Source organism: Rhinolophus ferrumequinum, chromosome 17 (assembly GCF_004115265.2).
Source record: "Rhinolophus ferrumequinum isolate MPI-CBG mRhiFer1 chromosome 17, mRhiFer1_v1.p, whole genome shotgun sequence".
Classification (NCBI taxonomy): domain Eukaryota; kingdom Metazoa; phylum Chordata; class Mammalia; order Chiroptera; family Rhinolophidae; genus Rhinolophus; species Rhinolophus ferrumequinum.
The window spans coordinates 12,154,524-12,182,277 of record NC_046300.1 but is presented as its reverse complement, the minus strand read 5'-3'; the positions used below and the strand labels follow the sequence as shown (position 1 = coordinate 12,182,277).

Genomic DNA, 27,754 nt, shown 5'->3' with positions numbered 1-27,754 from the left:
GACCTCTCCAAACCATGATCAGGAGTCTCCGGGATTGTCGTAACCTCCTGCCCTCTCTTATCCCTCACCCTCTCAATGCAGCAACCAGAGCATCTCACCCCTCTGCTTGGAACCCTCCCCAACACTCCTGTCACTCAAGATAAAGGCAGCCTTGATGCCTGCCTCCCTCTACTACATCCCTCCCACTTCTCTCCCTCACACGTGACATGTCTCCTCCTTGCTCATTTGCTCTGGACACGCTGGCTTCTTTGCGGTTCCTAGCACATGCTGGGTATGTACCGGTTTTGAAGACTTTGCAATCGCTGTCCCCTGCCTCGTGTGCCCTGCTCCAAGTACTGCTTGGGCTACTTCCTCCATTTCCTTCAGGTCTTTACCCGGATGTCATTTCAGTGAGACCTTCCTTGGCCACATTTTCTAAAGTGGCAAATGTCCCACTCCACTTACTATCTTTCTTTCCTTCTACATTTTTCTCCTTAGAGCTTTTACTATTTAAACTATAACACAGTTTATTTAATAAATGAGGTTATCATCTCACTCTCCCCAGCAAACTCCAGTGGAGCAGAGATTTTTGTCTGTTTTGTTCACTTATAACCCCAGCACTTAGAACACTGTCTGTCCTGTCTGTCACAGAGTAGGGGCTTAGTAACTACTTGAGTAAGTAGTCACACTTAGTGAAGACTTTTCCTGCGTGCTGTTACAAAAGGCTAAGTAATCATCATAAGAATGTCTTTATAATGTTCTTAAAAGACAAAAGGCAATTTATTTGAATACAATTCAGTGGGGTTATTTTTTTAGATTAAGTCCCAACCAAACATTTTGTCATTAATTACCACAATTTTTACATTAAGTGGTGAGATTTCCAGTATCACTTATTCTGGAACGAAAGGGAAACATGGTCAAGTATCTCTTTTGACCAGTTTCGAAACACTACCTTACAAAAAACAACAAGAGGTCATAATAGACTTTTAAATTCAACTTATCAAACCACTGGAATTTAAAATATTGTCTCAGATATTTAAAATATCAACTGGAAAAAATTTTTTTTTTATCTTTAGCTTTTTCTATGATTATTTTAGAGCTAAAAACGCAAAACCCATTGTAGTTTTTTGTTCTATACAGTACACCTACTTGAAAACAATCCTTTTGAGGAAAGATGTTCCTATTGATATAATTTATGTAGACATTACTATTGTTTCTTTCAGTGGGTAGAATTCATTTATTAAAATTAACATCATTTCTATAAAGGGAAATTCTATTTAAAATATTATTTTGAAAACAAGAATTAGAAACATTTAATGCAGATGTTCATCAGGAAAGGACCCCTAGAACAATGTTCTTCGCTGCCCACGTCCATGAGGAAGCGTGTTTCAAACAAATCCTTCCTAATTATTAACCCACTTTGAAAGCTCATTATTTGGAGGATGGTTTTGTTAAAAGCATGTCACTAAAGAAATCCTGTATTACACCAAGAGATTCTAGAGCATTCTTCACAGCAACAGCTACACAGTGGGGTTCAGGATTGTCAGAATGACCTCTAGAATCAGGGTAACTCCACAATGACTCCTAATCACTATGATTTAAACAAGATACTGAGTCCCTATAAATGGGAATATTCGAGGTTTCAATAAATAAATGATCCCTCCCAGCAGCTTCTCCCCCACTCTCCCTTGGTTGCGAGGAGGCTGGAGAACAACAACAACAAAAAATTCCAGTGGATGTTAGCTTTTTACTTACCACTGACATTGGGTAGATTCTCAACAAGTTAATATTACACAAGAAAGCAATATTCCTGGCAGGTCTCCTCTCTGTTTGGGGGACATTATATCTGTTACCAAGGATAGGAGACGGGTCCTTCCCACACTTAAGAATTAACTATTTCTTTTGCTGCATGAATATTACCCCATTTTGATAGTTTTTACCGTTTGCATTAAAAAGCTGTGGGGAACACAGACATTCACACGATGGTAACGTACCTGCACAAGCATTACTTAGTAACTGCAAAGGGAAGCACGTGTCTGCACGCTGGAGAGAAGGGACACACACCCCCTTCACCAAGCAATAAAAGTCAGCGTCTCTGAACTGGGGAAGCCTGGCATATGCTTCCTAATGGGACACTGTGAGGAGCCATTGCAGTGAGACAGTGTGACCAAAAGCGTCACGAGGAAACATTCATACAATCCCAGAATGGTAGACGTGCTCCCAGACAACTGCCTCCGGCTCTTGAAACACTCAATTTCAAGGGTGGGAGGGGAGCAGCAAGACTCTTCTGGATTAAAAGAGACTGAGAAAACAACAGTGAAATTCAGTAAGCAAGGCTTGATTAAAATGTGGCTTTTAAAAAAGCCATAAAAGTCATTTTTGACAACTAGGAAAATTAACTATGAACTGGATATTAATGACAGCATGAAATTGTGATTTTCTTGAGTGTGACAATGTTACTGTAGTTAGGGGACAAGTTACTACTTGATGCCTTTACTTGGACATGATTTAAAACACACACCTAAGAATGGAAAATATTGAGGTGACCACATTTGTGTGAATAAAGTGCACATGGACAACTGAAAAAAATGTGGTAAAATGCTAATTCGGATATTTCCTGATGACTCAGGTGTTCACTATACTATTCCCTCAACTTTTCTGGGGTTTTGAAACTTTTTGTAATAAAAAGGTAGGTAAAGTGTCATCCGTGGCAATGGGACCTCGAAAGAGAAGAAGGCTGGTTAGAGAAGGTAGGGAATGAATCTTATTTGGCAGGAGATTTCAGGAAGGGGGCAGGGGAGCTGACTCTTGAGAAAAGACGTCAAAGCAGAAGGAAAATGGTGCTGCCAGTGGGCCGCAAACATCAGACTGAGAGAGAGGACGGGAAGATGCCCAGCCTACTCCCGAGGAGCTTCCAGGTGGGGAGGGGAGCACGGAGGAAACGCGGGCAGATGAGACTCGTTCAAAGGGGATGCTTAGGGAGCTTTCTCTGTTACTTGCACATCCTTAGGAAACCTATGGCAAAGCTCCACATTCTTCCTCAGGCTCCTCAAGTTTCCTTCCCGGAAATACAGAAGTCTAAGTCCTGAGGGTGACTGGCTATAAATGACTCGATTCCACTGGCCACTTGCTTCCTGATTCTGTCATGCTCAAAATCCCAGGAACATTCCCTCTGGGAATTAAGTAAAAATTCTAAGCAAGATGTGTCTTTTCTTTGTTAGAAAGATACAAGTAAATCATTCAAAGAGTTCCCAATCAACTGGTGGTCCTATGGCGATCACTGGCAGAGAACACTTATCCAGGGTAACAACAAATAGGGGTGGACGGATTCAAGGGAACAGCCCCCACTGGAAACTCAGGAGCACCCTCTCAGAATTTCAGTTACCCTTCTAAGGTACCATATTTCACAAAAATTAAATACATTTACTTTTTACTCATTTGGGTCCACAGTGTTTCTTTTTTAAATGTCACCGGTTTCACACCAATCTCCCCGCCACCTCCACCTTTGTTTTTCCCTTTAAGAAAATAAATTAAGACGAAAACGTCTTATCACACGAAAAAAAAAAAAAAAAAGCTAGGAAGTATCATTTTGCCTATCTGTTATACCTCAAAGAATATTTCTCTACTTTTCTAACAGAAAGAGTCCCTTCTGATTCTAAATTTAAACTCATCCTGGTTCTAGAACAGAAAAAATTCCTAGCTAACTTTGGTTTCTCCAAAGCTTTAAAGACTCCGCACATGAGGAAAGGCTGTTACACTGAGTTTCAGCAACAAAACATCTCTGGTCGCATGAAAAGAACCAGGGGACCTTACAAGAGAATTTAAAAGGAAAATGGTGGTGGGCACAGCAAGACTTTCTGAAAGTCACAGAGTAAAGAGTCTCCAAGGGCTAGATATGTATGATAATCGTCGTCTTCAGTGAGAGATCCCAAGTCGCACCCCTGCCACCTCGGCTGTACCAGGCAGATGGGCGGGCGGGCGGGCGTCAGGCGTTAGCCACGGCAGGAAGCATGTTACAATCACCGTCCCACGAATGGCCTCTCTGCTTTCAGAGTAGTCAATCACGTATGCTTAAGCCAGTTTTGCAGAACAAGTCTGTGGTGGTTTCTGTGCAGTCAATATCTTGAGTGTCAGAGTAAGCTGGCTTTAATTAGAAGGCAAGTAACTAATCTACAATCATCACTCTGGGAAAACTCCCATTAATACCGAGTTGAAGGGATAGGTAAACTCGGGAGCACCTGCATCACGTTGTTAAAGCTGGAGCACAAAGCCGAACGATAACACCTCCCAACTTCCTAGTAAATTACAATGGATAATTAGATTCTTAGGTTTCCCCAACATTCTCTGGACGCTCTAAATACAGACTAAATAAGGAAGAACACCCGAGGGGTAAAACATATCCCAGCTCTATTAGCACAAATTAAACATCCTATTTCTCTCATCTGTTAGTGAAAATTGTGGTTTTAGAAACTGTCACAAGATTGGGACTTTAACCAGGTATTTCAAGAATCCAGGGCCTTTTGTGTGACTCATAGGGAGGGATCTGCCACATCATTCCCCAAGACGGGTCGGGTCGCTAATAACCACGGTTTATCAGTCACTGACATGCCTTGTAAATTTTGTGGCCAAGTGTAATTCAGGGTCACCCTCTCTGAAACCACCCAGATCACTTGGCTTTTGGGAAAGGCGGAAGCTTCTCTCTCAGGGCTTAAAAAGAGATGCCCCCCCCACCCCCAGGAGTAGCAGCCTCTTCTGTTTTAGAAGAGCTTCTGGAGAGTGTGCACTTAATGAACGTCCTGTAAGGTAAGTCCTCAAGGAGCTTGTCTTTCCCTCCTTCACTTCTTATTGTCGGGAAGATGCACTGATCAGGCCTTATTCATCCAATTACTGACACCAGGTAATAGATCTCGAACGGTCCCTGCTTTTCTGTCAAAGTTGGTTCCTCCAGGCCAGGCAGGCAACCTAAGAGGCCAGCCTCCCGAAAGTCGCAGGAAAGCTTTGCTCACATTTCTGTTCTCTCTCCAAGTCCTGTCCTCTGGGCTCTGCCTATGCAAGCTCATCCACTCCTCAGAAACTTGGCAGGAGACTGAAGCATGGAGACTTACTGCCTTTTAAGGTCCCTCTCAGTCTGACCCACGCGTCTGTAAAGCACTAAAATGACCACACAATATACACCAAAGAACAAGACACGAACAATTGCCAATAACAAAAGCAGAGATTTTACAAACATTTCTTACTTAGCTCAGTGGCTACTCATTAAACACCTCTTACATAACAGTTACCACGATAAAGCTTCATTTCACTAAAAATAACTGGAATTCAACTGAGATGCTGCCACTGCCCTTTTGTTTCACAAACCAGAATTTTCCAACCCCAACAATAGGGTCCAAACTCCTCATGGTATGAAGACCCAGGTGTGGAACCTTCTGGCCTTCCCTGGCCCATTTCTTCTGTCTCCCCACCTAGCCCCATGGATGAGGGCCTTTACACGGGTGTGCTTCCTCCCGGCCCCACGCATGAACGACCGACCAACACATCCTTCCACACTCAGCTCAAACATGTCCTTGCCGACTTCCTCTCCAGAGGGAACTGTTCCTGTGCTGCTCTCCACTGCAGCACTCAGTGCACCCTGCTTTGTAATCAAACTGGCTGTTTCTTTATCTCTGTGGTTACAGATCCTTGAGTGTGGAGATCAGGACGATCCTGTCTGACTGTCTTAGTGACCCCAATACAGAGCTTGCACATAGGAATAACTCTACTATTTATTTTTCCATGAAAGAAAGAATGAACTGCTCAGGTACCTTCTAGATCAAAATTTGGTCCTGGGCAAAGCAGCAGCAAGGCAGCCAGCTACTTGGAAAGAGCATGAGCGAGGACAGTTCAACTTGGGCTGATTCCAGCTCTGCGGTTTCCTAGTTGGTGGCCTTGGAAATATTAGTTAAAGCTCTTTGAGACTTAGTTTTTAACCTATAAAATGGGAATAATCACTGGAGCTGACCTCTAAGGTTGCTGTGAAGATTAAATGAGATAATGCACCCAAAGTTCTTAACACAGGGACTAGCATAGCATACAAATGATAGCTATTGACCACCTTTTATGGGCCAGACACTGTAATATGCTAAAGACAGAATGATGAACAAGACCACATCACTCCCTGAACAAGGGCAACATGAAGGTGAGAAAAGAAAGTAAGCCAACAGTTACAAAACAACGGCCGCCACACAGGTAGGGACAGGGAACAGTGGGACGAATAGAAAGAAAGACTGTATCAATCCTGGAGTGGGTGCTGGCATCAGACAACCCTGTGAGAGATTCGCTGTTGTTTCTCTCCAAACGTACTAAACTCAGTACTAAGTTTAAGTAGGACTGAACTTCAGGATTGGCAAGTTCAAGGCCTGCGCTGAGCTGATTGGGCCCTGGAATCCCTGATTGTGTGTTTCGCACAACTTCAACCCAACAGTGACAGACCCAGGGTAATTTAGACAGCTTTTAGAAGATTTTAAAGCATTTATCACAGACGGCTGGCCTGAGAATATTATGGGCATTCCTGAATGGCTAAATTAGAGACATCAAGGGGTTAGAGTGCTGTCTCATGGAAGATACGTGGGTATCTTAGCAGAAAACAGTGTATTTGACTCTTGGGACTGTCCAGTCTGTTTTTCTTCAGGAAACAGTCATTGTAATTTCAACCCAGAACATTTCCGTATCTTGCTTTCTAAATACTGCCCCAAAAAGTTTCCATGGTTCCTTGGAGGAATGGCTGATTCCAGGGCTGGTGCTGAGAAAAGGTCTAAGATGAGCCTGGACTATCATGTTAAGATGGAAAATGCTCAAAAATAAAATGACGAGGGGCATGTCCAAAGACACAGCAGGCATCCAGGGAGGGTTCCCACCAACCAAACAGGAGGCAGCAGTAGATTATAGCCCATTGAATACAAGAAAAAGCCAAGTTGATCCTGATAATGATGAAAAGATAAGAGAAAAACTAAATTGGGCAGAAAAGGAGGAAACAACCCAATATCCATCAACAAATGAACAAAATGTGGTATATATACACAACGGACTGTTATTCAGCCTTAAAAAATAATGGAATTCTGATACATGCTATAACATGAATGAAACTTTTAGATATTATGTTAAGTGAAATAAGCCAGACACAAAAGAACACACATCCTATGATTCCACTTATAGGAACTACCTAGAGTAGTCAAATTCACAGAGGTAGAAATTAGAATGGTTACCAGAGGCTGGGTGTGGGGGTGGGGCCGTTGTCGTTTAATGGGTAGAGTTTGGGACGACAAAAAAGTTCTGTGAATGGATGGTGGTGATGGTTGCCAGCAATGGGAATCTACTTAACACCACTGAACTGTACAATTAAAAATGGTTAAAATGGTAAATTTTATGTATATTTTACTACAATTAAAGGATGAGTAGCACCAGAAACTACTTCTCTTTTCACATAAACAGGTAAAAGTTTCTTAGATTCAATTTTTCTTCCATGAACAAAACCTACTTGGCCCTGTATGCGGCAGGTCAAAACTATAAGGAAATTATTGCAAGCAGTAAAATAAACTAAAAGATGCTGTAGTCTGGGTACTTTGACCAAATTAGAGTCTAACTTGTTTTCTGCATGATTAATTTGATCAGTGTTTTAGAAAATGATGTAATTTATTTCCAAAGACAGATCTATAATCTCTTATCTGCAATTATGAAAAGCTCTGAAAAATCAAAACATTTTTTTTCCGTAAGTTTGATTCAAAAATATATGTGGTGGCAAAACCTGACCTGAACTCACATGGGGCCATGCACAGTCTTTATTTACTCATGCAATGTGAATATTCATGAATTTTGCTACAGAAACACTACCATACTTGATGATGGCATTGCTGCAGGGTCTCTATCTCTGTGGGAGTCATTATATATACATAGTATAAGCACCATGACAAAAAGATCTGAAAATTATGAATTCCAAAACAACTCTGGTCCCAAGAGGTTCAAAGAAGAGATGGTGGATCTCCACAAAATTAATCATATCAGATATTAGATCAATATTTCCCCAGCTTCTGTCATTCTCTACCAGATTCACAATTATGCCATATCTACATATCACTTGTATTATTATATTATCTAGTACTTGTCTTCACATTGACGCACCTTTTTTATTTGAATAAAATTAGATTTTTAAGAAGTATCTTATCTCTATTATAAAAGCCGAGCTTCTGAAAGGTCTACCCTCTGTTAAAAAGGGAGAGTCTAAAGGATTGTCGAGGTTTTCAAGACACAGTAGTACCAAACTGAGACTTTCGTTTTAAATCATCAGAAAGACAACATTGAAAAGGAAATACCTGCCTTACTCCCCTCAGTTCAGTGTGATCTAGCACTAGGTTGGAGCACCGTCTCCAAGACCTACGACGCCCAGAAGTATTTATCCTGCATTTTAGGAGACTCGCCTGGACCATGTTATCATCCTGTCACGCAAGTAAAGCCTCTGCTGAGACAGTAAGTCTTACTGGGGGTCGGGGAGGCCTGGCTGTACAAAAGCATAATACAGGAGAGAGGAGGATAAACTTCTGGATCTTACTTCTATTCCAGTTCCATAAACTGCCATGTGGATTTAGCTGGGTCATACACTGCTGTCTGTTGATCAAACTGGCATAAAAGTTACCTTGAATATAACCGTCTGGCGCATCCAGCACCTCCACTTGCCAAAGGACTCCTCAAGATAACTGTGTGTAGAAGCGAACAGACTGGCAAACCAGAACATGACCCAGACTAACGGGACCCTCGCTCCTTCCTTAACTTCCACAACAGCTATGCAAATAATGGCCTTCACAACCAGCAGAATGAGATGAATTGTAGAAAGAAAATAAGTTCGTCATTAAAAGTGCCTTCAAATCAACATCAGCGATACATATTTTTATGAAAATAAAATAAATAGGAAAAAAGGGAAAATTGTTCCTTATAGTCAAATACTGGGAGTTGGAAATGTTGGGAGTTAGAAAAATCTCCATTATGCAACTATTCCAAGTTTAAAAATAATAACTACACCTTGATTTGATGAAGTGATCAAAATCAACATCACCAGGAAAGGGGCAAATAGACATCATGAGCCTCTGGATGTGATGGACTGAGAAAAACACAACATCCCCTCGGGAGTTATCCTGCGTCTAAATGCCAGACAACATCAGACAGATGCAAATTGAGGGTGATTCTACAAAATACCCAGTCCGTATTTTCCAAAAAGGTGATCAAAGACAAAGAAAGGTTGCAGGATTCTTCCAGATTAAAGACACATGTCTACTAACATACATTATCCTGTACTGGATCCAATGCCAGAAAAAAAAACACAAAAAACTATAAAGGACATTACTGGGAAGTTGACAGAACTGGAATATGGATGGCAGGGTAGTAAATGAACTGTATCAATGATAAATTTCCTGATTTTGATCAGAGCAGTTAAGTATGAGAATAGCGATTTTGTTTAGAAATACACACTTAATGTATTAAGGGGTGAGAAGGTACAATGTTCTCTAACTCTCCAGTAGTTCAGAAGAGACACGATAGACAGAATCTGATACACATTAACAATAGGTGACTATGGGAAAAGGGAACGGAGTTCTTTTACTGAAACACAGTCGAAGATAATGACCGCTCCCTCGCTGTGTGTCGTCCGCCCTGGAAGCCACCCACCCCGGGCCCCATTTCTGTGTGGACTCACCATTCTCCTGAGAATCCTCAACAGAAGCTTCTGCTCCTTGGGATCCTCCTTGGATGTCAGTAAATCAGCAAAGGTCTCTGCATTTTCAGGAGACAGGCTGTCTGGGTTTTCTCCTCCATAGAGTTGAACCAGTATAGACAGACACTTAGACGAAACTTCAAAAATTTCAGGATCCTCGTGAGGAAGCTGAAAATGAACAAATAGGACTTACTTAAGCTCCATCAAAGACGGCGCTGGCATTCCTCAAGAACTACAGTAAAATTTGGCTTGATGGAGAAAATAGTCTGAGTACAAAGCTTCACTAACTGAATAGCTTTTTTGAGTGGATCTCTTTAAGAATGCACACAGTGACTCCAGAAAGCTAATATCACAGAATCAGAAGTCCTGCAGTCCTTTAATCTATAGCAGAGAATGTCCTGTAACAAGCAGAGACCAACATACGTATGTTTTATATGCATGTAAGATCCTACAATGAAGTTTGCGAACTCCTCCTAGAAAAAGTGCTGCATACCTCATTGCTGACTATCACTAGGGTCATCTTTGAAGTACTCCCCTTGAGAAGCTATGCACCGACACCAGTGTCTAGTCCACCCTTCAAAGCAATTTTGGAACATTTTTTTTTCTTTGGAATGGCCATCAGAGCTGTCATCGTATTACCCTTGATGTCCTGAATGTCATCAGAATGTCTTCCTTTCACTATTTCTTTTATCTTCAGATAAAGAACGAAGTCACTGGGGGCCAGATCAGGTGAGTAGGGAGGGTGTTCCAACACAGCTATTTGCTTACTCCCTCACAGACAGTGCCATATGAGCTGGTGCATTATCGTGATGCAAGAGCCATGAATTGTTGGCAAAAAGTTTAGGTCGTCTAACTTTTTCACACAGCCTTTTCAGCACTTCCAAATAGTAAACTTGGTTAACTGTTTGTCCAGTTGGTAAAATTCATAATGACTAATCCCTCTGATATCAGAAAAGGTTAGCAACATCATTGTACCAAGTTCGCGAACTTAATTGTCAGAGACCGCTGTGTATTCAGATGTGTGTGTGTGTGTGTGTGTGTGTGTGCGCGCGCGCGCGTGTGTGTGTGTTTATCGCATGAGTAGATTTGGTGACACCCACCACATCTCAAGATACAGAACAGTTCCATCCTAAAGATCCCTTTTATAGCAAAATCTGATTCTTCCTCATGTTTTGTTATCCACTCTAGCCATCTCTGTTTTTTAACTGGTGCATTTAGACCATTTACATTTAAGGTAAATACTAAGATGCTAGGGTTTAAGTCTAACATGCAATTTTATTATTTGTCTTCGGTTTGTTTCCTGTTTCTTGTTCTTCTGATTCACTCTCCCTTTCTGTTTTAACCTTCCTACAAGTTACTTGAACATTTGTTTTATGTTTCCAATAACAATGATTAAAGTTCTCTTTTACTCCCAATACTAGTTTCTTAGGGCTGCCATAACAAACTACCACAAATTGGATGTCATAAAGAACAAAAATTGATTCTCTCACAGATCTGGAGGCCAGAAGTCTGAAATCAAAGTACTGGCAGAGCCATGTTCCTTCCAGAGGAACAGGGGGTAAACCATTCCTGCCTCTTCCAGCTCCTATTTCCAAATAAGGTCACATGTTCGGAGGTACTGGGGGTTAGAACTGCAATGTATCTTTATTGAGGAATGCAGTCAACCCGTAGAACCATAATAATAACTAAGCAAGAAAAATCACATGATCATCTCAATGGAAAAAATATTTAACAATATTCAACACATATTTCCAACAAAAACTCAGCAAACTAGGAGTAGAAAGAAACTTCCTCACCCTGATAAAAGGCATGTCAGAGACTGAATGCCTCACCCTGAGCTCAGGAAGACAGACAGGGATGTCTTCTCTATTCGGCTTATTCAACATCGAAAGGGAAGTTCCAGCCAGTGCAAATCAGTCCCCCAGAAAGGACATCCATATTGAAAAGGAAGACATAACTGCTTATTTATAGAAAACATGATCCTCTGTGTAGAAAATCCAATGGAATTTATAAACTACTAGAGCCCATAAATGAGTTTCACAAAGTTACAGGATTCAAGAGCAACGTACAGAATCAACTGCATTTTTAAATGTAAGTAACAATCCGAAATTGAAATTAAAATAAATACCACGTACAAAAAATTGAAATACTGAGGGATAAATCTGACAAAAGATGAAAGACCTGTGCACTGAAAAATACAAACTACTGCTGAGAGAATTTGAAGAGGACCCAAAGAAATGGAGGGATTTCCCTTGTTTATGAGTCAGAAGACTCGATTTTGTGAAAATGCCAGTTCTCCCCAAATTAATCTACAGAGTCATCAAAAATGCAATCGTCATCAAAATCCCAGTAGGTTTATGCTTTGGGGGTTTCTTTTGGTAGAAACTGACAAGCTGATTCTATGTTTCATATGGAAATAAAAAGGACACAGGATAGCCAAAACAAATTTGCAAGAGAAAACAGTTGAAAGACTAACATTACCCGATTTCAAGACTTACTATCAAGCTCAAGTAATCAAAACAGTATGCTATTGGCATAAAGTTAGACACATAAATTAATGAATAGAATAGAGAACCTAGAAATAGACCTGCAAAAGTACAGTCAACTGCTTTTGGACAAAGGTGCAATGGCAATGCAGTTGAGAATACATTTTCAAGCAACAGTGCTCAAACAATAGGCAAAAACATAAACGTCAATCCCTACCTTTCACCATGGACCAAAATGAACTCATAATGGTAGAAAACACAGGTCAACTCTAAGGTGGCTCAGAATTACCACAGAACATCCACACTCAATGAAAAAACCCAAGTCTTCAGGAATTTCTGAAATTCATTCGTTCTTTAAAAGAAAAAGGACTGATAGATCTAAATAATAAAACCTGAAACTATAAAACTTCTAAGAGAAAACAGGCAAAAATCTTTTTGACCTTGGTTGAAGGAAAGATTTCTTAGACATGACTGAAAAAGTATAATTTACAAATGGGGGAAAAAAAGGTAAAATGGATCTCATCAAAACTTCTCTTTGAAAGACACTGTCTTATTCATAAAATGTTCAATAAAAGGTGGATATTATTACTCCGTCTCTATCGCAAAATGTCCTTTTAAAGGAGAGCCATAAAGAAGTGTTCTTTCTGACCCCAAAACTAGAAAACGTTCTTGCTCCAAGGAAATATCTCCCCTCCACATGCCCCACTTTCTGGGTGATGTACATCTTATAAATGATTATATTTCCATTTTTGTCCAGCAACCAGGATTCTCGAGGCCAAAACCATGGCCTGACTTTAAAAGTTACACTAGACTTCAAATTTGTATGGGAACTTCATCCTATCTTCATTGTTTTATTCATGTTTTCGACTTTATTTAGGATTGCTGGACTGTAAAAAATAAACTAGCACCCAATTAAGTTTGAATTTCAGATAAACAATAAATCTTTTTTAGCATAAGTATGTTCATTTGGCATCTTGTATTTTATCTGCCAACCCTAATTTTACTGCAAACATTATTAGCCAACTCCAATACTTTATGGGAGAGATGAGATAATAAACACATACATATATATACATACAACTTGAAATATCTCAAAGTAAACTTACACTTGAATTTTAAAAACTGTCTTCAAACAATTTAAAATCACATTTGTACTGTTTACTTCCCTTTATTCAATCTACACAATACAATGCATTTCAAAATCCTTCTCATTTTATATTCTATTTTTAAAATATTGCCTGGTACAGTGTTTTGTCAAAAATTATATGGGCATAGTTACTGTCAGAGAAGAGAATATATTAACCAAGAAAGAAAGAAAAAATAACCACTTAATAATATAATGTTTTCTTCCCGTTTTATGTAAACTGTCTAAAAGCACCTTGAGAAAGGACTCACTCTGTATTGTTAGGAGATCCTTAACAAGAATTCACATTAGGCTATCAATTCTTGTTCCCCTTCATTTTAACATATCACTCCTGCCCAAATCAGCTGAAGAGGCAGCAGAAACTATCCTTAGGCTGATGAATGGTAGCAATTCCAGAGGACAGCACCCAAGGAAACACCTCTGCCCACAGCCTTGACACGGCTCCCTTTTCCTGGAGAAGCAAAGATCCTCTATCGAGAGTTTCACGGACCCCCAGGCACATTATATTTCTAACTGTGGAAATTTAGAGGGAAGAAAACCTGCCATTACCATTACTGATTTAGTTGTAAGTCTATGTATAGATCACAGACCCAGAGTACTAGAGTTTAAAAAGGAAAAAAAAAAAATCCCAAAACAAATTGAAAGTCACTGGTAGGTCAAATCGGCCTTGACTTCTGAACTTCCTGCACTGCCCTGACTAACTTTCACAATGAACTTGACATTTTCCTGGTCAATTACTAAAGAATGAGAAAACACAGCTCATTTAAAAAATCATAACCAGTCGATACAGAAGGAGATTTAAACAATTCTATTGAAGTCAGCAAAGTTGCAGGAACTATAGCAATGTCTGTCAACGCTGACTGCTAAGACGCTGGGTTTTGTGTAAAAGCTTTGGCCTGACCACCTGTCACTTTCTGTCCTTCTCTGTCTCCACCTTGGAAATTCAGGTGGAGTCTGTTACCATCGGATGAGAGAAGGATGTTCGAGACAGCCACCCAAGAAATAATCAAATGTTCCACTATTGTTTCAATTTGTGCCCCTTACAATCTGTTTTCCACACAGGAGCCACAGCGATTATCTAAAAAACTTTAATCAGATCATATCACTCTCCTGCTTAAAACCTCCAATGTCTTCTCATTGCATTGAGAAGAGTCCAAACGCTTTACTGTGTGACCCACAAGACCCTGTCTGAGCAATGCGGCCGTATGACTGGAATGAAAGTGCAAGGAGAGGCTAGACAATGAGGTCAGAGAGGAGAGCAAGAAGACACAGTCTTCAAAAACCTAAGTCAGAGCATCATTCACTGCTTGAATCGCCAATGGCTTAGATATTCTTACGGCGATACTGTAGCTAGTGGATACATGAGCATGGAGTGGAGGGGACAGGTCATGGCTAAAGACACACATTTGGGAATCCTCCCAGTAGACGCATCCCTGAAAGCAAGAAGCTGAAGGAGACCACTTATGGGGGAGTGGTCCCCCAGCCCTACCCTGTGGGCGTGGAGTTTGGAAAGCGTCTCTTTAGGGGAGACTTACCATCACTTCTACCACCACCCACTCAGAAAATTCAGTGCGGCTTTACCCTGGGGTACTGACTTCATCTCAACCTCAATGTCTTTAGAAAAAAGTCCTGGCATCATTTTCAGGGCACATAGTAGGCTACTTGGTCTTTGGCATGTGAACTGGAGAGGAGCATAAGTGGGATCAAATGGAGGAGCTGTTCTTTATCCAGAACTTCTGCAAATGCAATGCCCTTTTCCATCTCTTCCCCTGAGGCCGGAGGTGCTGTGGGGTTTCAGAGTGGGACGGCCAACTCCCACTGCCACGTTGGCACCTCACAGAGTGGGCCAGGCTTCCTCTGCCCCATCGAAGCCTTCTGCACACAAGCTTCCTTCTGTCCTACAGAAATATGTTGAAATCTCAGTCTGCTACTGCCTCCCACTTCCCCTTTCTCTTCATCATTATAACTTTATTCCTTTTGAGTCCCCGTACTTTTCCTTTAAAGGCATTTTGTGAGAGACGGGAGAGGAGTGTGTGAAAAGGAATAGTGAAAAGAGGTGGCGCTCCTGCTCAAGATTCTCTTGGCAAATCTCACGCTTACTCCATAGGATCATTTTAATAAACTAAAAAGGTGTGGACGGAATTATGATAAAATTACTTTAAACCTATGTATTAATTTGGGAAGGATTTATATTTTTCAGTCTTACCACCTGTATGCCCCTGGCATATCTCTCCATTCATTTAGATCTAATTTTATGTCTTTCAAAATGTTCTATACTGATCATGACTTGCATTTTCTTGTTACGTTTATTTTTGGCCTTTTTATGGGGGTGGTTTTAGTCACCTCTATAAAAGGATTTCCTCCCATTTCTATTTCTATAAGATTAATGCCAGTATAGAGAAAAGGTATTGGTTTTTGTGTATTATATTATATTATATGCCACCAACTTACTGAAAATTCCTTTTTAGTTCCAATCAACTTATTTCAATCTCTAGGTATGAAAATTATTTTTGGACTTAATATTTATTTGTCTTATTTTACAGCATTATCTATAACACCTCCCCCTATCACTGCTGACCGTTAGTGGGAGAAGACATTCCTACTTTTTCAATTTTAATGAAAATGTTTTCAGTGTTTCTTTTACATATTTACTATTAATTTCTAGGAAATAACTTTCAAAATGTTGGAAGATTCACTCTATCTTAAATGAAGTTTTAAAAAATGAAGAATGACTTGCTGAATTTTTTAGCATTGATTATTATGATTTTTTATTCTCCCTCAATTTCTTAAAATATGCAATTATACTTTTCTGGTGCTTGAACTATTCTTGAATTCCTAGATCAAATACTATTTGGTTATACTGGTCTTTTTATATACTGCTAGATTCAACGTTTTTTTTTTCTTTTTTTTTTTTTTTTGCAATGTTCTCCCCTATATTCGTAAGTAAAAGTGATCTTCAGTTGTTCTATATTATTTTAAAGTAGGTTATGACATTAAACTTATTATAGCTTTATGGAAATGCATCACAAAGCTTTCCATCTTTTTCTATACTTTGAATTATTTAAATAGTATAGGAGTTGTCTATTTGAAAATTTCACATGTAAAAAGCCTGTAGTATTTTAGGCCTGCAGTATTTTAATGACAGATCTTGTAAATGCACAATATCAGATTATGACAATCCAGTTGTCTGATACCTTTTTTCACATTATACTTTTTTTCTTTTGATAGTAACTAACGGAATTCTAGTATTTACCCTTCAAACTGGCAGCCCTTCTAACTGCTTGCGAAAGAAATCTTAGCAGGATAAAGAGAAAATCATTACTGCTTTCCCTGCAGCTGCAAAAAAGCAGGTTCCATTTTGCATCACAAAATCGTCCTTGAAAATGTCATTTCTACTAAAGCAATCTTGTAAGACATCTAGAAGGCAGAGAAAGTGATTGGGTCTTGTGTAATCAACGTTTAACTTTTAAAACATAAATAATTCTGATTGGCTATTTAACAATGTTTACTTTGGGGATGATACTTATATTGATATCTTTGGATTTCTACATGGTATATATATACTTATAAGATTCCTCTGTTGGATCGACATAGCCATCTTTCCCATCTGCTTGCGAAAACAAATTAGACCTTGTATATTCTTCTTTAAACAAAGAGGTTGAGAGTATTACATCATTAGGAGATCCAATTTGAACTTCTGAAGTTTGATGTTTTTAATCTATTCTGATACCAATATTGGTAATTTATAATTTTCCATAAATCACCTACTTCTCAGTAGTTCCAAAGTTAATGCCTTAATGTTACACATATTTCATATTTGGGTGGTTGTATTTCCTTTTCTCTTTCCTAATGCTATACCCATAGAATCCAAATTAAAACAGTGAGATATCGTCTTTACCTGTCAAAAGAACAAAAAACTTTTAGACTAAGAAGATGCAGTGCTGGTGAAGGTGTAGAAAAACAAGCGCATTTATATACCTTTAATTAGAATATAAACTGCTAATATCTTTTGAGAAGCTAAATGGCAATTAATATTTATAAAAATTTAAAAGCACCCTTTAATCTAGCTACCTCGCTTCTGGTTACTTGTCTAACCAAAGTAAATGCAGAAGTCCCTAAAACCATACAAAGATGTCTATTGCACGATGCTTATAATATCACTTAAGGGGAAACAATCTGGATGACCATCCACCAGGAAATCTTTGAATTGAATTGAATAAATAATTGCACATTATACTATGAACTATTATGCAGCTGTTAAAAAAACGAGATCAGTGTAGTACTGACTTAGAAAGATGTCCATAATATTGAGATAAGTAAAAAGAAAAGCAAGTTATAAAATACCTATACCATGGTCCTATTTTTAGAAATGAAAGCAAAAACATGAAAAGAAAATCAATGATATAAGTGCATGTGATTGGGTGCAAAGTAAAAAGTATGCAAGGACGCATGTGACATGTGCCACTGGTTACACTGGACGGCAGTGCCACGGTACAGGGAGAGAGGGGCTTCAGTTTTCCTTTAACCACTTCTAAATTGCTTGAATTCTCATAATGTGCTTATGATACCTTTTTTAATTCAACTATATGAAACAAATCTGCCTTCTTAACCCCTGAAAATGTTAAAAGGGGAAATTTCCTGGTCACCCATATACTGACCTAAGTCAAATGCAAGACTTGCGTTTGAGACCAATGACAAATGGCTGGAGAAACGTGAAGGGCTAACAAGCCTTTAGCAGCTCCAATATCACACTACCATGACTTCTTATGACTGCCAAAGAGTTAGCAAAGAAACCTGGAAATGTTAATCTTTGGTTATAAGAGTCAAAAAAGTATTACAGAATTATATAGTTCAGAAGTCATTAAAATTACTGTTTACTGAATCCCAGACATTGAAAAATACATGAAGTCCTCTTCATACTAAAACAATCCCTTTGTGAAAAGCTCGTATCTAAATAATAGAGGTTCGGGGTAGAGAATGTACCTGGAAAGAAAAAGAACAGGAGAGAACACATTTCTCCCTAAAAATGGTTATTTCCTTTATAAGAATGGATATTTTCAGCAAAATTGCAAGGCTATTAAAATTTACAAACCACTTCATAACACTAAAAACTTACCAACCAGACCATTTTTACAAGTGAAAGAAGAAAAGTCTCTGTACAAAACTGGTTAAACACAGTTTTGACTTTATTATCTAGACATTTAGCATGAACTCTGTAAGGTAAAATCTTAGCTTTATAAACTTATGGATCATGGGTTCAAAGAGACTGATCCAGAATTAAAACTAAAATGAGACTGACTGTCTCAAGTTTTACTCTGTAGGGAGGGCTTCTCTGCCCTGCACCTCCTTTACAGAGAGCTCTGCCCTGGGAACCTCAAGACCTGCAGGAGGCTCAGTCACGGGAGCTCAACTGGCCATTTTCCCACCAACAGAGCCGTTCGGGCAACTGATTTCAGAGCCGCGATGAAATTGTCAGAAATACCCTTGGGGTACATTATTTCAGCACGTTAACGAGGCCTCTCACAAAGTGAGTTTATTACAATCAGAGAGAAATGTTTATTAGATCAGTAATATGATTACAGAACATACTGTATGGGAAGGGCCTCAGGGAGTCATAGACAGGGTAATTTCGCAGGCATTAAATGAAACAAAAAAGCCAAACATCATTACCAAAACTGCTAACTTCACTGTATCACAGTTATGGGTAAATATCCACACTCTTAAATATCCACATTATTTTCCTGCTTCAAAAATGATGCATAATCAATAAATCAACAAACAACAAGTGCTGGCGCGGATGTGGAGAAAAGGGAACGCTTGTGCACTGTTGGTGGGATTGCAGATTGGTGCAGCCACTATGGAAAACAGTATGGAGGTATCTCAAAAACCTGAAAATGGAACTACCCTATGATCCAGTAATTCCACTCCTAGGTATCTATCTGGAGAAATCCAAAACTCCAATTCAAAAATCTTTATGCACTCCTATGTTTATTGCAGCACTATACACAATAGCCAAGACATGGAAACAACCGAAATGCTCATTGGTAGATGACTGGATTAAGAAAATGTGGTACAAATATTTATACAATGGAGTCTTACGCAGCCATAAAGAAGAAAGAAATCTTACCATTTGCAACAACATGGATGGACCTAGAGAACATTATGTTAAGTGAAATAAGTCAGACAGAGAAAGACAAATACCATATGGTCTCACTTATATGTGGAATCTAAAGAAAAGAATAAGTGAATGAACTAATCAGAAACAGTTTTGGAGACAAAGAGGAAAATCTGAGGGTTGCTAGATGGGCGGGGTGGGGGTGGGGGTAAGGGGGAAGGTGAGGGGATTAGAAAACAATCAGTAACCACAAGATGGCCACGGGGTTTTGAAAATTAATCTGGGGAACGTAATTTAGTGGTTACCAGAGGGTAAGGGGGTGGGGGGTGGGAGATGAGGGCAAGGGGGATCAAATATGTGGTGATGGAAGGAGAACTGACTCTGGGTGGTGAACACACAATGTAATTTATAGACGATATTATACAGAATTGTACACCTGAAATCTATGTAATTTTACTAACAATTGTCACCCCAATAAATTAAAAATAAATAAAATAAATTAATTAAAAAAAAACAATTAAAAAAATGATGCATAGGCATTGCGTTCTGAGTCTACATAAAATCAAACGGTTTTTTTTGCTTGTTTTGTTTTTCAGGGTGTCATAAAGTAAACAGAACAAACTCAGGGAGTCTACTGCTCATCTTAAATACAGCCCATTTCTAAAGACACCTGGGAATTATCTTTCGAGTCTGTAGCCATGATGGGTTTTTCACCACACGTTATTGTACCACTGAGAAATACAGATAATACCATCATCAACAATGACAGGACAAGCAGAATAAAGCAGACACTTGGGGGGAGGGATTTACAATGTGTCAAGTGCTGAGCTAAGAGTTCTTCATGCATTGCTCCATTAGTTCTCCCAACAACCCTCAGAGGTGTTCATTTTTTCCTTTTCAGACCTAGAAATGGAGACTTATGAACTCGCCCATGGCTATTCACCTGATAAGCAATGAAGCCAACTCAACCACTGTTAAATGAATGGATGTTCAGAGATGACTCCACTGAATCATGGAAATGCCAATGTGTCTGGCCAAACAGCCTCACATGGAATGTCAAATCTATTAGATAATACTGTTTTGTTTTCAGTTTTAAAGCTGTAACCACTTGTCTTTCTGTTGCTGTCACGTGTACACACATAGCTCCATCCTATTAGACCACTATACCAACGATAATAGCTGGAGAAGACACAAAGGGCTACGGCTGCCTTTAACAGCTTTTCTACAGTTTAAAAATCTGGCATACATTTTGTGAGATTGAGATATTAAAGAGCAGCACTGACAAAATAAGATGTAATCAGTATGACCTTGAAGTAGAGAGAAAATATACAAGGTCTGACGATTAAGTTCATGAGCCCATCCTAGAAAAAGTGCTACAAACCTCACTGCTGAATATCACTACGGTTGCTTTTGAAGGACTCCCCTTGGGAAGCTATGCACCAATGCTAGTGCCTAGTCCACCCTTCAAAGCAATTTTGGAACTCTTTTTCTGGAATGGTCATCAAAGCTGTCCGTTGTATTACCCTTAAGGTCATCAAAATGTCTTCCTTTCAATATTTCCTTTATCTTTGGGTAAAGAAAGAAGTCATTGGGGGCCAGATCAGGTGAGTAGGGAGGATGTTCCAATAGTTATTTGTTTACTGGCTAAAAACTCCCTCACAGACAGTACTGTGTGAGCTGGTGCATTGTCGTGATGCAAGAGCCATGAATTGTTGGCGAAAAATTCAGGTCGTCTAACTTTTTCACGCCGCCTTTTCAGCACTTCCAAATAGTAAACTTGGTTAACTGTTTGTCCAGTTGGTACAAATTCATAATGAATAATCCCTCTGATCAAAAGAGGTTAGCAACAGCATTGCAACAAGTTCACAAACTTAATTGTCCAACCTTGTATATATGCATGGCAAGTTATCTGTTTCCTGTCAACACCTCAACTTTAAATGGAGTTTTCTTCATCACCCCAAAAGAAACAACATAACATGTCTTAAGTCTGACTGTTTCTCTCTGATGAGCCTGTTGAAAAAAGGTGTCTTTTCACAGGAGAAACAGTCCTGAAAATGTTACTTTCTCTGGAGGAAGGCATACTGTAACAGCAAGTCTCTTCTATATAAACTTTAGGGAACATACCAGAATAGCTATCCTACTTAGAGGCCACTACTCACCTCCATTTCTGTGGCATAAATCATTTTCCTTTCATCCCCTTTTTTTTAGTTTTATTAGGAAGACACCAAATTAAGTCAAAGAGGTGGTATTTTCATAGGCTATATATGCTTTGCTATTATCTCCTAGGACACAAACTACACCCTGTTATTTAAAGATTATGGCGTAAAGAATAAATATAACCAACTGTATTCAATGAAATGCATTTTAATGAGATACGCAGGTGCTACTCCCACTTATCTAATAATTATATGACAAAGGGTAAAAAGAACTAATGAAACAAAATCTTAATAGTACTTGATGTTTGAAACCTTTTATAAATATACCACCACACAGACGTCCACCTTACTCCTTACAACAAAATAATCTTGAATAAATCAAGTATCTGTTAACACACACCATGAAAGTACTAATATATATATATATATAAGTATATATATATATATATATATATATACATATATATATATATGAAATGGGAAGATCTTTTAACCTATGACATAAACCTCAAAAGTCATGAAGGAAAACACTCATAAATTTTACTACTAAATGAAAACTACCTTTACAGTTAAAGAACCAATAAAATTAAAAACACAAAAAAATGAAAAAGTGTATTTGTTATGACAAAAGGATCAACTTTACAAAGAGCTCTTAAAATCAATGGAAAAGGTAAACTAAGCAGGAAAAATGGGCAGATTGCGCTAAAGCAATTATAGAAAAAGACACACAAATGGCTAACCCACAGAAGATGTTAAACTTCATTTACCATAAAACACAAAACATCAAAGATACACAAGGTTTCATGTATCAGAAAGGCAAAAATGTTACAATTTCATAAAACTATCAGCAAGGCTCTAGGGAAACGTGCTTCTCTTTCAGAGAGAAAGACAACTGGTACTCTACCTTTTAGGGAGGGAAATTTGGCAATACATACCAAAATTAAAAATGTACAACCCTTTTACCTACTAATCTATTAGACAGGGTTCTCCAGAGAAACAGACCCAACAGGAGATATAGAGAAAAAGAGGGATTAGGAAGGACTGGCTCACATGACTGTGGAGGCTGAGAAGTTCCACAGTCTGCCATCTGCAGGCTGGAGACCCAGGAAAGTTGGTGGTGGAGTTGCAATCCGAACCCTGATCCTGAAAACCAGGGGAGCCAGTGGTGTCAGTCCTGGTCGGAGCCTGAAGACCCAAGAACCAGGGGCTCCAGAAGCAGGAGAGAGAGATGGCCCAGCTCGAGCACAGAACACTTTTGCCCTTCCTTAGCCTTTCTGCTCTATCCAAGCCCTCAGCGGATTGGATGATGCCCACCTGCATTGGTGAGGGTGGGTCTTCTCGGCCCAGGATGACCATATGCTAGTCTCTCCCAGAAACACCCTCACAGACACACCCAGAAATGCTTCACCAGCTCTCAGCATCCCGTAGGCCAGTCAAGTTGATACACAAAATTAAGCATCATACCTAACAATTCTATTCCTAGGAACTTATTCTGTGACTATATAAATATAAATAAACATAGATAGAGCTAACAAGGATTTTCAGTGCAGCTCCAAGTCAGAAAAAACTACCCCAACACATACTAAGTGTCCATTAATAGGGGAGATAATTAACTTAACTGTGGTATATTTATACAGTGCTACAGCCATCAAAATTAGTGATATTTATATGTGCTCACACAAAAATTTGGTCAAATACATCAAAAAAGGGTGGGGGGAACCAAGTTAAAGATTTGTATGTATACTATGATCACACTATATAGAAAGGCGTATATATACATTCATTTATATACACACATATACTGGGGGTGCCAAAAAAATGTATACATATGACTTGTATTCATCTTTTGTTATCGTTATATATTGAGTATTACAATTTTAATATAGGTTTTTCTTTTCTTAAAATGTGTACACATTATTTTGGCACCCTCTGTATATGCACACACATATACATGTAATTATAAAAGCCTACTTTTTTTTCCTGTGGGTCTAAACAGGAAGGTGTTTACTTTTCATTTTTTAACCCTTCTGAAGTGCTTGAATTACTTTTCATGTGTATAAATAATTTTTATGATTAAAAAGGATACTAACACATAGAATCTTTTTGCCAAACACCTAAAACATTTGGAGAGTAAATGTGAAATACTATAAATCAAACAGAAGCATTAAACTCAGAAGGGAGCTATTCTGACTATATATCAGCATGACCGACTAACTTTTCAGTTTTATTTATTAATATTATGTATTAAAGTCCAAGCATGAAAATATGTTACTTTATTTTATTATTGTTTTATATTTCAGTATTTTATATTTGCCCAGGGTTAATGGTAGAAGTTGTTCAGTTTGAATTGATTTTTAAACAATAATCTATGGGAAAATGGATTTTAGTTCTTAAATATTCGATTTACTTTCCTCTCGGTGATAAATTAAGAAAAACTGATCGCTGGGTTAAACATTGAATTTTCTGTGTTTCCAGTGTTTCTGCATGATGGATTTTGTAATTATCTTGGCCTCCATATTCCAAACAGCTTTGAGGTGTCATTTACATGAAATGTGAATTTCCTATTTTGCCTTAAGTATATCTTTAATTATGAGCTAAACCCTAATTATAAAAACATTATGGGTTGAAAATTTTACCCCTCAATTCACACTGACAAAAAGAAAGATAGGACTAGCTTAACCAAACAATTTGTACTTAAATTTCTGTCTCTGTAAAACGAATGGTCTCTGTCTGCTGGATTTCAGAGCATGCTGCCCGACAGGCATGCCCCTGATGTTAGAATGATCGTAGGGAATGAATTCCACATACCACGTCTTCAGTGATGTCACGCTATTGTTCCTGAAGATGGCTTAATCCCACAGACAGAAACTATGGAAACCTAACTACTAATGACCCTAGGGAATCCAACCAAAGTGAAAATAAAAATACCTATGAGAAAATACACACACATGCTCCCAGTCCAAAATAACAATGCACTGATTTCTGAGAAGCGTGCGAATAAGGTCAAATCCATCAAGGTTGATGTTTCTCAATTTGTTTCCACCAGATAAGGTAGTCAGAACCCAAAACGAGTCAAAAATTACTGAATAAAACTATGTGAGAATAAACTGTATCTTTGGCCTAAATATGAGTACAATTATATTTTGGCCTGATACTGTAAAAGTAGGGAAATGGAACTGCCATGCAACCAATGTACCTTCAGATTATTTGTGGTTGAGACTTTCTAAAAACACGACACCATTTCAAACTGATATGAGGTATTTGTCATCGTCTCTTGAGTGAATTTTAAAATGACAGAGCTTGAAGGGACCAACAGAGGTTTTCTAGTCCAACCACTAACCTGTAGACAGGAAGTGGTCATTTTAACTCCTGGTGAATCTTTCCAACGAACTGGATGAAAAGGTGCCTCTCCGCACTGTGTCACCTGTTAGGGACCATCTGCTTAAAATGGCCTGCTTGGGAAAGGGAACCGGGCAGCCACGCTCTGACAGTAATTAGAGATCAGATTCAGGGACTGCTATGGTGACGTGTCCTCTGTAGCATTAATTACGAGAGGCAATCGTCACAAGTCACACAGATCCAAAAAAACCACCTCTGCTTTTCTAAAAGAAATTACTATTCTTATCATTTCATGATGCAGCCAAGACATGGAACCTCCTGAGTCTGAAAGTAGAAGGGTAACATTTTTAAGCTCAACAGCAAGTTTTATGTTCAGTGTTAGTCATATCTACCTGCTTATTTTGGAAGACCAAAAAATAGTTCATTATAGCATTACCAAGTCAATTCATTGCCACAGGAAATCCAACCAGATTGTTCTTAGTTTCCATTCAACAGAACAGTATGTTGATCTTTACTGGCAGAATTAGAGAGAAAATTCTGTTGGGGACAGCCGGTTAGCTCAGTTGGTTGGATCGTGGTGCTAATAACACCAAGGTTGCCAGTTCGATCTCTGCATGGGCCACTGTGAGCTGTGCCCTCCTTAAAAAAAAGAGAGAATTCGGTTGATAGCAGCTACTGTGAGAACGTAAGAGTTGCAAAGCTGGTAATATTTATGAAGTTTTCCTACTGTGCTGGCCACTGGCAGACAGAGTGGGAGGGATGTGTGCTTCTGAATCATCCAAGAAGCTTGGAGTTACCTTAGTTGACTCTGAGATTTCAAATCCTACATTTAGGAAAAAAAAATCACTGTTCATGAAAAATAAGATGTGTTAGGAAAAATGCTCAAGATTCTGAAGTCCAGCTAACAGTCCAGATCCTTCTGGCCATCAGGTGGTGAGAACGTCAGGCATTTTGGAGGGAAAAGAGCTGGCGGTCAGCTGCTCGGCCTTGCTTTCCCTCCGTGCCTCACACACTACGCTTGGTGCAGAGCAAGAAGACCCCCTAGTCCCCACTGACACACGGTGAGATCCTCTGAGGCCAGCTTCTGACCACTCTTCAGTGGGGAAAGGTCCTCAACTTGGGGGGAGTGGAGTCAGGATTTTTGTTTGTATGTTTACTTCTTTGGAGGTGAGATAACTTTATTGTAACAAGAGTAGGAGGGACACAGCAGAGAAAGGCTTTAACATAAAAAAATTGTGGAGAATACCCTGTTCAGCCGCTGGTATACGACACTCTGCCCTCACTTCTGTTTGGGCACTTTCTATAAAAATACTCGTATATAGAACATGATATAAATCAGCTCACATAATTTTGTTTTGTAACTAGATTTTGGCACTTAGTATATCTTATTCATGCATCCCATCCCACAATTACTTATTGCCAGGGACTGTGACAAGTGCCAGGGACGAGGCTGGGAACTAAACGGACACGTAACTTCCAGTCAAGACAGCACGTGAGACTTCAAAATGTGCACCACCACCTCCATAATAACACAATAACACGCTAGCACGGTGTATCTTTTACCCTTTTTCTTTAACATATTTGTGTCTTTATACTTAAAGTCAGTTTCTTGTAGGCAGCTTATAGTTGGGTCTTCCTTTTTTTACACAATATGACAATTTCTGCCTTTTGATTGGCGTGTTTAGACCGTTTATATTTTATGTGATTGTTGACACTGTTTTCAGTCTGTCTTCTCACCACTTGTTCTGTATTTGTTCCTGAAGTTTTTTTTTAATCTATTTTTCCCTCTCTTTTTCTGTCTTCTTTTTTTCAGTGAAATATTTTTATTGTTTGTTATGTCATTCATCTCCTTGGTTGATTTGTTAGTACTGACCATTTATTTTGTTCTGTTCAGGGGCTGCTTTAGGGTTTAATAGCATCATATATAACAAAACACAGCCTACCTGCCAAGTGATATTCCAGCACTTCACACTGTATCAGAACCTTACAATAGTATCCTTCCATTTCTTCCCTCCCAGCTTTATGCTATGATTTCCACGCATTTTACAGACACACATGCTTTTAGAAACCTCACAAAATAGTTATTATTTTAGTATAAATGGTCAGTTACCTTTTAGAGAGACGTGAGACATTGTGAATTTTACTTTGTAGGGTGCCTACTCCTAAAAATTTTACACTTATGGAAGGCAGCTGAGTTACCTGGAAATAGTCTGATCCTCTCGGATCTTATTTTTGTCGTTGGGTGAGTGCTGGGGCTATGACTAATTAATTTTTACCCACTCCTGAGGCAAGACCTCCTTCCTTAGTATGCTTTCCAATGCTCCATGAATTAAGAATCTTTTCCAGTCTGTCTGGTAGGGAAAAGAGCTGTTCCTGGCCCTGTGTGAGTGACCGGCAATATTCTCTAACCCTTACTGCTGTTTCGTCCCTGGCCTTGGGTTGTCTCCTCACACACATGTACTTTGCTGACCAGCCAAGGGAGACCCTCTGGAGATAGACCTCTGCTTTCTTTCCCTGTGCAACTTCCTGCCCTGTACACCGAGTCACCTAATTTGTCCTTCCTCTTAGCTCCAGCTCAACTCAGAGAGTCTGCAACACAAGTCTGATAGCAGCATAGTTTTGCCTAAAACCCTTCTATTAGGTTGGTGGAAAGGTAACTGTGGTTTTTGCGATTTTTAACCTTTTAAACCGCAGTTACTTCTGCACCAACCTCATCGAACGCACCATGATAGCCGTAGAATGAGACTAAGCACAGCTGTGTTGGGGGACCCACCTGAGAAGAAATGATGTTGTAGTTTC

At 39.1% G+C, this 27,754-nt stretch overlaps 1 protein-coding gene across 1 annotated transcript in view; it reads right to left on the bottom strand.

Annotated features, from left to right (window-relative positions):
• The window catches only part of ULK4 (unc-51 like kinase 4), a 406,569-nt gene that overhangs the window by 81,596 nt on the left and 297,219 nt on the right, over nt 1–27,754 (bottom strand). Inside the window, exon 35 of the mRNA XM_033131526.1 lies at nt 9,698–9,883. Coding sequence (XP_032987417.1) covers nt 9,698–9,883 — 186 coding nt within the window. The remainder of the gene's footprint in view (nt 1–9,697; nt 9,884–27,754) is intronic.